The 13,948-nt window shown below is 40.2% G+C and overlaps 1 protein-coding gene across 1 annotated transcript in view; it reads left to right on the plus strand.

Annotated features, from left to right (window-relative positions):
• The window catches only part of LOC122801238 (putative transcription factor Ovo-like 1), a 133,632-nt gene that overhangs the window by 53,271 nt on the left and 66,413 nt on the right, over positions 1-13,948 (plus strand). Inside the window, exon 2 of the mRNA XM_044070793.1 lies at positions 1,861-2,044. Coding sequence (XP_043926728.1) covers positions 1,861-2,044 — 184 coding nt within the window. The remainder of the gene's footprint in view (positions 1-1,860; positions 2,045-13,948) is intronic.

A 13,948-nucleotide genomic window follows, 5' to 3' on the forward strand; every position in this document is an offset into this window, starting at 1 on the left:
TCCACCCATAGAGCTAAAGCCACTGAAGCAAGGATCAATATGATGAACGTAGTACAGTTGTGTAAGTTTACCTTAACATAACAATAGATGTTTGAATGATCACTGCTGTGATAGCTGCTCCCTCTCTCCATCCATCCCCCTGGTGTATTTTTTATGTCAGGATGTAATCATTTATTTTTTGTTGTTCCTATTATTGTCCTTTCATGGCTCAGCCTCCATCTCTCTGCTGGCAGAAAAGCTCTGAAGGGCTTTGTACTCAAACTTTTCTTTTGTCAGCTATATGCAGGCTGCTTGACAGTTTGGACATGTGAAAGGTGCCCTGAAGCTTTGGAAGTCATCCCACTGTTATATCCTTGGCAGGATATAACTCAAATAGATAAGGCTACTGTAGCAGTGATCATTCGAGCATCTACTGTTATAGTAAGTTCAGCTTACACAACTGTACTTTATCTTGCCTCCACCCCCCTATGAATACAGTATATATCTTCATTATAATGATTTGTGTTAGGTAATTCAACCTTGGCAGTTCTGCTATCACATTAAGATGGTGTTATATAAAGGACAGTGGTTTAATACAATCACAGTTGAGGCCAGGAAAAGATGTGAATAACAGCAGAAGGCTTCTAGCAATGCTGTCCATCTATACATATATGCCTTGACACTGATCAAATTTCCATGGAATACTGGCATGATACCAGCATATGGCTTCAAAGGGACATGAGCATAGGTGAGAAAACTCTAACCTGGAAAGAAATTACATAAGATAGATAAAACAAAATGTCATTAGTTAACTGCTACAGTGATCTCTCCTCAAAGATCTAATGTTATAGAAAGTACCCATCACAAAATTTACTTTATGGAGGTCCTACTTTTAATACTAGTAATGTCTTTCAGCTTTTCCCAGTTAGGGGTCACCACAGCAGAACTCCTGTCTGCTAATGATTGGCAGTAGATTTTTTATGGTGCTGAGTTGCCAGCCCGATGCCCAACCTTGAAGGAAGGCACACCCATCCATGCACGCACCTACCTGCATGTCTTTATACATCAACCAACCGCAGGGGAGGACATGAAAAAAATAAATAAGTACCTTTTAAAGCTTACTTCACTGGAGGACTAAGGCAAAATAACAAACTACCAAGAGATGCCTCAAATTTCTAACTATTTTCTAATAACTGTAGTACTAAGAGCATTTTTGCAAGCTTGAGAATGAGACAGCAGCCTAGTGCTAGATACAGAGAATGATATATCTTGTGACCTATGCAAATTAATCTCCTTTTTAAAGATTAAAATTTTCAGTTTTAATTATTTAATTCATGCTGCAGACAATACCCAAAGAAGTAGCATACTTAAGATGTGCCTCTTCCTTTCCAAACCTGTATGGCTGAAATTACGTTCCTAGGAGCCATAGATCAGACTTATGACACTGGTGTTAAGTAAAGGATCTCGTCAGAATGAAGGCTATAATAACATGATCTCAGTACATAGCCGAATAAGATCAGGCACTACATCTAGTCATGTTGAGTTATGCTAGAGGCAAATATCTGAGAATATTAGCTTAATTTCAAAATATAAGGCTTCACTATTAAACCAGATGCTGAAATCATCAGTATTACGTTCTGGGTCCAGGGTTGTACAACCTCTGTTTCAGCACACTAAGACCTTCAGCTGCTACAAAGGAATTGTTCCCTGACCTTATGCATCTTTATTATTGGTACATAATCCATAACTGGACTGCTATAGTACAAAATCAGAAATTTAGAAATATTATTATTAGACAACTGTCCCAGTGTTTGTACAAGTAAATACATTTTTTTTTCTAAATGTCACTACTCTGTCATTAATTACTGTGTTCTTTACCAGGGTAAAACTGCTCATTCTCAAGGGGATTTCTTATGCTATGTGTGTAACAAAGTATTTCCATTACAACGCATGCTAACACGCCACCTGAAATGTCACAGTGCTGTGAAAAAGCATATCTGCAAATACTGTGGAAAGGGCTTCAATGACACATTTGACCTAAAGAGGCACATGAGGACACATACAGGTATGAATCTTTTGCTTAGTGATCTTGTGAGTTGGTGTTTGTTAATTTTGTTTAAACTTCTCCTTGTTTAAAAAATAGTAATAATAAAAAACCCTAAAATACTGTAGTGGAGGTCAAGAAAAGAATAGCGTTCATAAAAAAGCATGCAGTGACAAAGAAAAAAACACATGATGAGGAAGAATATATAGCTACCCAAGGTGTCAAGTTGGAGGGAACGCCAGTGACAGAGGAAAAAAGCATAAGTATATATATATATATATATATATATATATATATATATATATATATATATATATATATATGTTGTTGTTTTAAATTGTGGGTTACCAACTGATCCAGGTTGATTTCAGCACTACCTTTCAGCTGCCCATGCAGAGTCTCTTTAGAACATTAAACATTCTATTTTCCACAGCAGCCAAGAAGTAATACATTTTGGAGGACGTGTAATATATTAGGCAGCAGAGGTCATGTGTGTAACTGTGCAAATACTATGGTTAGCTTTTTAAATTATTTGATTATGGTGGGGGTTGTTTCTCTAACTGAAAAAATATATGCAAGTCAGTTTTACTGTGTTAACACTGGAGATATTCAGAAATTAACATAACACCAGTGTGTGGTGATAAATGGCATGGAGTATTCAGTGCACTGCAACCTGATGTTTATGCATGAGTACCGGCACAGCACCATTTCACCTGGCACACGTTACAGGCTGCTTTATAAAACATTGCAACTGTAATAATGTCAGTACAATATAGGTAGCCACTCGACTCAAAGGAGAACATCATTCAGGTGTCTGATGATATACTTATTCACATGCAGATCAAGCATGAGGCGAAGGAATTATTCCATGGTAGGAGCTGGAAGATTTAGTGTGCTCTACATAGGGTGTACAACCCACAGCTGCAGAAAACAAGCACTGATAGTAACTCATACAAGCCATCACAGTGAAATGTCAACTAATTTTATCTATGGTGATGGAACAGGGAGATAGTACAGATGAAAAAGAAGATCAACTATAGAAGGTAGCTTGGAGCAAATATGGGGGAAAGGAGGGTATAGGGAAGAAGGCATGATCTAATAACATACAGTGTGGATAAAAACAAACAGGAGAGGTAAGGATACAAGAGGAAGGGCAACACTGGGGAAACACAGCTGTACAGAAGGTGGAGAGCTGATCATGAGGAGGACTGGGCTACAAATAAAGGACAGAGGGACACATAAGGAAAAGGAGTATAAGGATGTGGGGATAGGGAAGAGTAGAGAAGGCCTGCCTAACTGGTCCAGAGGGGAACCCACTCAGATGTCACTCATATCTATGGATGACATTAAGGGCTGATACCACTCCTGTAAGCCTGATGTATGCACCTGGCCAACCATCTAACTCAATAAGAAGCAAAAAGGAGACACTTCAGGGTGCCAATGTGGCCACTGAGCTACCAGCCCACCTGGGTCTTCACCACCTTCTCCACATCCCACCAGATGACAAAGGAGGAATTCACCAGTCCAGTCTCAAAGAAACAGCCTTTGCCTCCTGAGAGGTGACACAGAGACCACCAAGAGGTATCCAGGTCATCTTCAACAGACCATCCATCATCATCCTGCAAACAGGCAGGTTTGGAGACCACTGAAGACTAAACAGTAGGCACAGTGACCAGTGTGGAAATCAGTGGCTACTGCTGTTTGTCAGCAAGCTTTCACCCCAGCTAACCCTGTAAAAAAGAGATAAAAGAGCATCAAAACAAATACAAAAGGTTAGTACATGTTTATGACATATTATTAAAATAGTGCAGTACAGACAGCAATAAACCGTCCTTACCCTGTTGCTCTGAGAGCTTGTCAGTCTCTCTAGGTTATCTGCTTGGCTTCAATCTCCTCAGTTGCTGTTAAACTAAAGTAAACAGTAATTAGTACAGCAACACCCTGACAAAAAAAAGGCAATTCATAGGTTCATAGGTGTTTACTAGACTAACGACCACAAGGACCTTTTTAAGTCTAGCCATGCATCTCAAATCTATGACAGGTTCCGATGCCCTTGATAAGTGTAAGCATGGGCCTGGGAGATGAACCATTTGTGGTTACCTCTGTCCATTAGACACATATGTGTCAAACCAGGGATGAATTTCCAGTTTCCTGTCCAAGTTGCACTTGAATGTGGTTAGGGAGGAACTTTGTTTCACATGGATGGGGAGCCTGTTTCATAGACAGGGTAGTCTCTGGTATACATACCTATCTCTCCAGCAGGTCCTATTTATATCACAGGCAAGGGTTAAGTCTTTAGAACAGGTAATTCTGATGCTGTTTTTTTTTCTTGTGGATATGCAGGAGGTCCATCAGAGTGGGGTCTGACAATGCCCTGTATGCCAGGCATAGATCTCCCCTCAAAAGCCTGTAGGAGACAGAATATAGGGACAGGGCCTTGAGGCGGTCTGCACAGGAAATATTACTTACACCCTGTATTCTTTTAGTGAGAACCTCTGGGGAAGTTACAGTAGTTGTATATGCCTGGTTAGGTACATACCAAAAGGTGCATTGTACTCAATGATAGGTCTGATGAATGCCGAATACAGTGGAACAATGACTTCCTTGGAGTTAGATGCCATACCATTGTTTATAAGTTGCACAACATAGAATGATTTCCTCACCCCTGTAGGCACATGATGATCAAAGGCTACATTACTATCTATGTGTGTCCCTAAGTCCCTGACTACTGGGTCAACTCTAAGGGGTGTGTTAACAATATGATAGTTACCAGGGATGGATGACTTCCCAAAGGATACTATTATGCATTTCTTGGCATTTAGTTTTAGTTCATAGCTCTGACACCAGTTGTTTGTCTGTGTCATCCCCTCATGGAGAACATTTGTGTCAGTGCGAGATTCAATGACAGCTCCTAATTTGCAATCATGTGCAAATTTAGTCAGCCAGAGACCACTGACATTGGCCTTGACTTCTGAGAAGTAAATGCCAAAAAGGAGCGGTCCAAGGACTGATTCCTGAGGGACTCCACTTGTGACTGGCCTCTTTGTGGAGGTGGACTCCCCAATTATAATTTCATGGGTCCTGTCTGTGAGCCAGTTGGCTATCCACCGGTTGACATATGGGTTTGTACCTAACCTCTTGAGTTTGTCAACAATACCCAAGTGCGGTATTATGTCAAATCCCTTGGCCAGGTCACGGTAGGCAGTGTGAATGACTTTGCCTCGTCCATTGCTTTGGTGACCTTCTCGAAGAAGTCCACCAGGTTGAGTAGGCATGATTTGCCTTTGATGAAACCAAACTGAGTTGGGTCCAGTGTCTGGAGGTTTACTATATCTCTATTGATCATCTCCATGATAATTCTTTCCATGGCTTTACATATAAGACTAGTGAGACTTATGGGTCTGTAGTTTCCAGGGTCTGTAGATGGCCCACCTTTGTGCAGAGGGATGATTGTTGCCTTTCTCCATTCATGAGGCATGAAGCCTGTTTGGAGACTACAGTTAAATAGTAATTCCAGAGGCCCTGATAGGTCATGTTTCATGCTATTTAGAAGGCATCCTGGGATATTGTCTGGGCCCATTGATGCAGTGTTCTTGGTCTTAGAGACAGCATTAAGGATCTGTTCCCTAGTGATAGTAGGGGGAGTTCTATTTGACGATATTTCATGAGGGAAGGTTGAGGGAGGAGAGAGGAGTAAAGTTGGAGCTGAATTTATCAGCCAGGAGGTTTGCTATATCTTCTGGCTCAGTATAGGTGGCTCCATTTACAATAAGCTCTGCACACAATTGTGTATTACCTTTGAGGTTGTGGACATAGCTAAACAATGATTTGCGGTTGTTCTTGGCCTGGGAGGCCAAACTTACCTCAAATTTGGCTTTGGTAGACTTTATTTGTCCTCTGAGATGTTTGTTTAGTTTGATGAGAGTGCTTTTATTCCGCTTTTGCTGCATATCCTAATTTTTGCTGTGATTTTCATCCTCCTGTTATACAGCCGATAGATTTTGTGATTCCACCAGGGTGGCATGTTTGTTGAGTTAGTTCTGTACTTCTTTCTGGTAGGTACTGCTACCTCAATGCATCTATTAACATGCTTGTACAGGGTTTCTGTAAACAGTTCTGCATAGGCAGAAGTGTTCTCAGGGTTTATGGGGGCTTGAAGTTTTGCCATCTTCTCACTTAATAGCAGGAGGTTAGCCTTAGAATAGTTCCTGAATATTCCAGGTTTAGCTGGGGGTCCAGGTTTTATTTTTACTTCAAGGGAGACCATTTTGTTGTCTGACCGCACCAGGGAAAGCATTACAGTAAGGGGTGTGCAGCAGTCTCCCATATTAGTGAGGACCAGATCCAGTATGGTTGCACCTCTGGTTGGTGTATTGACTATCTGGTCTAGGGAGTTTTTGTTTACAAAATCCAGGAATCTCTGTGCATGTACATTTGGTGTTGTATAGGATTCCCAGTTAATTACACTAACAGATGATAGACCGAATGTACAGTACCAACAGGGTTGAGAATACTTACAAAAATGTCTCCTTCTGCTTAGCCTCTGCCTCCTACTTTTGAAACAGGTTCAGGTAGCACCTCTGCAGGTCACTCACTGTAGCTGTGCCTGCACTGCTCACCAGGGCAGGTGATGTCAGTGACATCATTTAATCCCATAGCAAAGTGGCACCTGGCATAGTGTTTTAGAGAGGAAGTCATTATGCTCCGCTAGGAGGTGCTGTCTGTGGTCACTGTGCAGCAGATGAAGGAATATCTTGGTTTCCTAATGCCCTGCTGAATGAAGTGCTTGAAGAGGCTATGCCCACTCTGCAGGTTAGAATTAGTAGGAAATTTGTAATACAGTTTGCACAGCTGCATGTACCCGAGCCATGTTATGCATTTCATTAGGCAGCACAATTATGTCATACAAAGGAACATTAATATGTCTGGGCAGCAATACAAGCTTTGCAGTGGTCATGCATGCAGTACACATTGACTTCCTAGTCTGAGAGCAGGCAGGCACAAGCATGGAAGCAATGACTATGATCAAGAAATCATTGCATTATAGCTGCAGTTCTGGGATGACCTCACTAAGTCCCCTCATAAGCATTATTACTGAACTAACATGCCCTTTTTAACACAACAAAATACAAAGCCTATACTACATGAGCTTATGTTACTATGAGCAACAAGGGAATTAGATCATTGGGAATAACAGAGTGTACTGCCAAATAATCAAAGTGACAGAAGACAGGACTACTGGTAATGGACCTTAGGATTGCAGTGGCCATAAAGGGGTGCATGGGGACAACAGCGATAGTTACTAAGATAGGAGTGTGTGGGATAACTTAGCACAAGGAATGACAGAGGGGTGACATGCTGTTGGGAGAAGTACCACACTAGGGAAACAAGTACAGGGCAGGACAGGTTGCAGTCCTGCTGGAGGAATCTTTCTAAAAAGAAAACTGTGTACGAAACTTCTCTATGTGGAAGATTTTCAGTCCATATATCTCTAGTTAATCACTGTACATTAATCAGATCAGACAAAAGTAGTAGAAGTAGCAAACTTAAATTTGTCTTGAGTAAAAAAAAATAATAAAAATATATAATTGTACAGAATTATTAAGTATTCGAAAGTAATCCAAGCAAGGCAGGCAGTTGTTTCCAGTCAAAAATCCTTTATTAAGTACACAGACAAGTGATCCAAGTAAAACAAAAATAGAGAAATAGTTTCCTCACAAGCTTTCTAAATATTTATTGTGCTGTAAAACAAAGTGTTATTGGTCCACATGTTAAATTCACATTCCTTCCTCCATCAGTGTGACATTCAAGCTGGTCCTGCCCTACTTAGTAGCTGTCATGATAATATAACCCTTATGTACTTTAAATAAAATTTATAATGATGTGGTACCTCTTATATAACCAGATTATTAGTAAGTCTGTGATTTTATCCAAGACAATATAATACATGGCTGGAAAAATATCAACGTTACTCCATTTGGCAATCAAAAAAATATATATAAATATATATATATATATATATATATATATATATATATATATATATATACACTTTGCATGTAAAAAATCAATTGTAAAAATCATATTCTATTTTCATAACCTGTTGTTAACAAAGATCACTTTCGTCCTTCTAGACTTCTTCAGGTCTGTGTGCAAGAACCACAAAAACTATCTATAAAAATATATACAATTATATAATTAGTTAGTACTGTTATTACACATCATTTTGAATAAAGTGGAAAAAAGAGAACCAGAAAAAGAAAAAAATAATAAGAAAAAATGTATGATGATGGAAACAAAATATACACTTAAATTACAACTGATTTAAAATGGTATTTAAAACCAACAGGTAGAATAAAATAAAATAAAATAAAATAAAATAAAATAAAATAAAATTAGCCATGTAAACAATGTGGCAATTTTCAAAGTTCCAGTGCACTTTTAATTGAGCAGTAGAAGTTTAGTCCAGGCTTCCTAAAATAATTCAGCTTTAATTGCCGCATGAGTTCATGTTTCTCCAGAATATTCTGGATTTCTCCTTCAAGATCACCCATGTCTATGCGATCCAAGATCTGGAACTTAAAACCTGTGTGTCTTTTATGTAGAGAAATGTGTTTGGGTAGTCCATTATTTTTACATCTGACAGATGACATGAAATCCTACGCTTGAGTTTATTTACAGTCTTGCCCACATAGAATGCATCACATTCATTGCACTGTGCCCTGTAAATTACTTTTGTAGTGTTACAGTCACCCCCTGCACTGGTCTTAATGATTTCCTTTAAATAAGGGCAATAAAAACTATCACCTTGCTGTATAAATATACAAAATGTACAATTAGGTTCACATCTTTTAGTGTTTCTCTCATATGGTCTAGGTTTAAATTCAACAAAACTTCCAATGCTCCTGGCCTTCCTATAAACAAAGAATGGGACTTCACCTAAGATATTAATCAGAAAAGGGTTTCATGTGACAATGTCCCAGTTTTCTTCAATAACATTTTTGACACTGTGACAATCCAAAGTGTATGTCAGGATGCAACTATTTTTGCATTTCTTATTCTCTGTGGAATTTCTTAACAGTCTCCTATTGGGGAGATTGAGTGAAGATGCTTCAGACCTTTACAGTTCTATAATGGGTTCCAGGATGTTTTTTAACATCTGACTTTCATAGCCTCTCACTAGAAAATCATTCTCTAAGTTGTTCAGGTTTCTCAAAAATGGTTCCATCTCTGTGGCAATTCTAGCTAATCTATAGCCTTGGGACTTCACTACATTATACTTGGTTTTTGTAGGATGTAGACTTTTACTGTGGAGTAATAAGTTAACCCTCATTGGTTTTCTGAATCTTTCTAAAAAGGGTACAGAGTATAGGGCAGGACAGGCTGCAGTCCTGCTGTGGTGGTGGTGGGGGGGGGGCACAACCCGACAGGGAAGAAGAAGTAGCAATGTCAGACTGACCTACTGTACTGCTGTGTAGACTTCACAGCAGTGTACAATGTGCACAAGGACTTCAAGACATGCTACAGTGGATATAAGACCTCCACTGCATATGTTACACCCAGTGTTTTCGGTACACATCCAACAGGCAGCAAGCATTGATAGCATGACCATTGCCACCACTGCATTGTGGTATATAGAGCTCTGGCCTCAGCATAGGTGTGGGGTTAGGGGACAGTACTGAGACAATTATCAGTTGGTATAGACAATCATCCATTCCCATACTGATCCACATGTGGAATACACAGGTGCACACATCTTCTCATTGGACTGAGGGAGCTGCAACAGCTGCTGCTGGTAAAATAGTTAAGGTACTTACCTCACAGATACAAAAGACAGGGTCTGATTCTCATCTTTGAAAGGGAAATTGACTAGGCTTAAAATGGTCCAAAAGTGCAGCTATCCTACTACTTGCCTATGAACCTATGAATCCACAGACAGTGGTGCACACATGACATGTATCATTGAGAAGGGTAACGCAGACAAGTCTTTCTGTGACCAGGTGTGGCAGACATCGGTGAAATATATCACTGCTATGGATGGCCATACTAGGACAATAGTACAAATGAGTCACAAGATCACCAATATGAAACAGCATGTCAAGCACTAGGCATAGGGAACTGCAAGAGATAGGCTTGTCACATGGCTGGATTACCATCATCACAAGTGTTTCATAGAGGTAGTAAATTCCTGGTATTCCCGTCTCTGGAAAGTAACAGAACCCTCACACCTGGCAGTGTCTTTAATGTTGGAGTTGGGATGATGACAGCTGGCAAAGTACCTCTAGATGGTGCAGCGGATTAGTCCCAGCATGCTCCATTTTTGTAGAATAGTCATTTGCTACTGTGAATGGTTTACTCAGAAAAGACAGATATGCATAGGGGAGAAATGTACAGTTGGCTATCAATGCCATGTCTCAAGGACCTCTCTGAACTGTGTAGCACCATTGGCATCAATCAGTAGACAAGGAGATCAGTGATATACACATAGACTGGCACTAATCACCTCATGCAAGAAATGATGAATCTGATGTCTGACCTGCATGAGGAAGTGCAACTATTTCAAGGACAGTGGGGCATCCTACAAAGCATGCAGAATGTTGCAGCTACAGAAACCTGTACCAATCATACCTGCTGTTTGCAAGACCTGCAGAGTGTTGTGGTATACAGGGACCTGGACCAGACATGATTGCTCTGAACATCTGTAGTCCACTTGGAAATACTGTTGCATCCATGAGGACACTGTGTGTGTGTGTGTGTGTGTGTGTGTGTGTGTGTGTGTGTGTGTGTGTGTGTGTGTGTGTGTGTGTGTGTGTGTGTGTGTGTGTGTGTGTGTGTGTGTGTGTGTCTGTGCTAGGGGAGAGATGCAAAGTGAACTCTCACAAGCTAAGTTTATGAAGATGAGACACATAATTCCAGAGACAGCATCACTGTCCCCACCATCCATGGCTGCCTTCACCCCAAGAAATGAGGAGTCCTATGGTTACATCCTACACTCTTTGGGCTCAAATCATGGGAACACTGCACTGACAAGGCACTCAAGATCCTACAGTTCAATATCATCCCACTCCCCTTCCCCCTACTAGGTGCAACATCTACCCATGGATGTTCACAGGGTTGTGGATGCTGACATTTTACTGCCACACCACATGGGAGGGCACAGTAGGCTTCCACTCTGTGCCCCAGACATGCTACACCATCCTTTGGATAGATACCTCCGGTCCTGATAGTGGAAGGCCACACCATACATCCAGCTAGTGTTCAACTCATATCAGCTTCACCTTCTTACTAGAAGTGATCACTGACTTCTCCAACCTTATATCCACGTCACCACATCCACCCACCACCCATAGCCTTTCATCTGTGTTAGCAATGCTGCCTCCCACCACTGTAACCTGTCCCAACTGTGCAAATAGTGAATGTGCCCTTTTCTTCATTGTGACCTGTGCGGATATGGTAATGCCTGGTGCACAGCATAGCCAAGGCAGTGCATGGTAATGCATTGCTTGGATGTGCCACAGCATGCATTACTTTTATTTTGTGTTATCTTTGTCATAGCTTGGAATTGCAGACTCGATGCAGACTCAATGCCACCTCTTTGCAAGTACACCATGCCCCTGCTTTGCATGAGGTACCACTGTCGCTGGATTCTCCAACTTCTCACTAGATTCTTCCTCTTCTTCAGCCAAAATCCAAAATACACATTTATTATACAAAGTTGAGTGCTTTCGTTCCACAGTCTCACATAACTTCATCAGAACTAACAAGATCCATTAAAACCAATGATTAAATACTACAAGAAAAACAGTCACATGATTAAAACCATCAGATAAGCATTAATTACAAAACTTTTTAATGCTTCAATTTTACAACTGGATTTAAAGAACAAGTTTCATTTAAACCAGGATAGGTTGTGGCATTAAGCCTTAACTGCCACTTTCACTCACACAAATTCAAATGCTCGTCCACAAATTCTGCCCTGGAGATCATTCTTAACCTGTTGAAATATTAAAAAAACAAATTTGAAAGAATTAAAAACCATAATGTGTTTAGATAAGGCACTAGTGGTTTTGTTTTTCCTAATATCTAGAACATGTTCATAAATACATTCCCTAAATCTCCCTGAAGTTTTACCCACATAGTATGAAAAACAACATAAATATTGAGCCAGATACACCACATTTTTCGTACTACAATTAAAATACCCATTTACTGAATATGTATTACCTCTAACAAAAAAATGGTCTCCATTGATAATGTGTACACACATGAGCCACATTTACTTGTACCATTTTTATCTATTACTGTTCTCTTTTTATTGTTCTCCAACAAATATTTAAAAGTTTTATCCCTTCTGTATATAAAACATGCTTTGTCTCCAGTTTTACAAGTCACACTAGGATCTGTCAAAAACAATTTCTAATTTTTATTAATGCAGTCAGAAATGGCACAACTATCCAAGGAATAAGTTGAAATAAAGGAAATCTTATTCAACTCCACCTTATGTAATTGTACCAAGGCTGCTTCCCCTGGGATGTCATTCAAAATGGGGGTATAGATACCCTGCAACCTCCTTTGTCACAACTTTCTCTCTTATTTCATTTAAAAAGTCAACTGACTTAGCCTTTTGGCTATCCACTGCACCAAGAGTAGTCACAACATATCTAGCTCCATGTATAGCTCTTTGCAGGCTACAGGGTATCTGTATTTTCCATATATAGATGACTAGCTTATCTTTGTAGAGTCTTTTTCAAGGTGTCAGGAATCACTCACTTGGGTGAGAGAGAGATCTCATATACAAGCTGGGATTTGAAGAAAACATTCAAGAGTCTTTTTTGAATCCTTTACACGGGATTCATTTCCTGAAGTTTCAGGTAAACACCTCAGTTCAAAGAGCTTTTCTTCCACAGGAAAAAAAAAACAGTTCTATATCTAGAGCTGTTTCTAAGGTTTTCCACTCAGACTTTGGTCACTGCTAAGGTATATCTCAGATTTTGGGTCTCATAAGAAAAATACATTGGTATCTCAAGTCTCTTTTGTCCTCACAACAACATCCTTTGTGTTTTCAAATCCCAGTACTTGGGCTTGTCAGAAAATAAATCACTTGGTGGGGACAGCGGAAAGCAAATATCCTTAAATTTGGATCTCCTCTTCTCCCTGCCTCCCTGTTCTAAAGCAGTCAGTCACCACACATGCCTCAGACTTTGCTTTGGGAGTAGGTTCAGGAGGGATAAAAGTGCAAGGTGTGTGGGACACCAAGGGCAGATTCAAGCACGTAAATATGAAAGAGATGCTTGCCCTGATCATGGCACTCAACTCTCTGAATCACCTTCTCTCTAGGATCTCTTCTAGTTGTTAGAGAATATACCACAGTCATGTGGTGTATCAACAAGAAAGGGGAATCCAGGTGGTACCTCTTTTGCAGACTAGCCATGTTAGCCTGGTTTATAGCTTCACAGCATAATCTCACTCTACAGGCATCTTACATTCCATCAAAGCAAAATTGTATGGCAGACAAGCTGAGCAGGACAAAGGCAAGCCCTCACTAATGGAAACTAGATCAGGGGGTCTTCCAAGATTTGGTCCATCTTTAGAGTGTTCCTCAAGTAGACCTATTTGCTTTCTCTCTGAACAATCTGCTGGCAAGATTCTTCTTCAGGATTCCATGCAAGAAGGCCTTGAAGACAGAGGTTTTTTCTTTTCCTTGAGCAGATGTTCCTGTATGCTTTTCCACCCTTCCACTGATATACAGGGTACTTCTGAAGATTCAGAAAGAATCTCCCAAGATAATTGTGACTTCCTTCTGGTAGAGGCAACTGTGGTTCTCCCTTCTTTTGGAGATGGCCAATAGCAAGTACCACAGACTTCCTCACAGACTGGATCTGCTCACACAAGAACATGGGTGTCTGATACACACAACCCCAAGCA

The sequence above is a fragment of the Protopterus annectens genome, chromosome 1.part0 (assembly GCF_019279795.1).
Source record: "Protopterus annectens isolate FY-2018-M chromosome 1.part0, PAN1.0, whole genome shotgun sequence".
Taxonomy (NCBI): Eukaryota; Metazoa; Chordata; order Ceratodontiformes; family Protopteridae; genus Protopterus; species Protopterus annectens.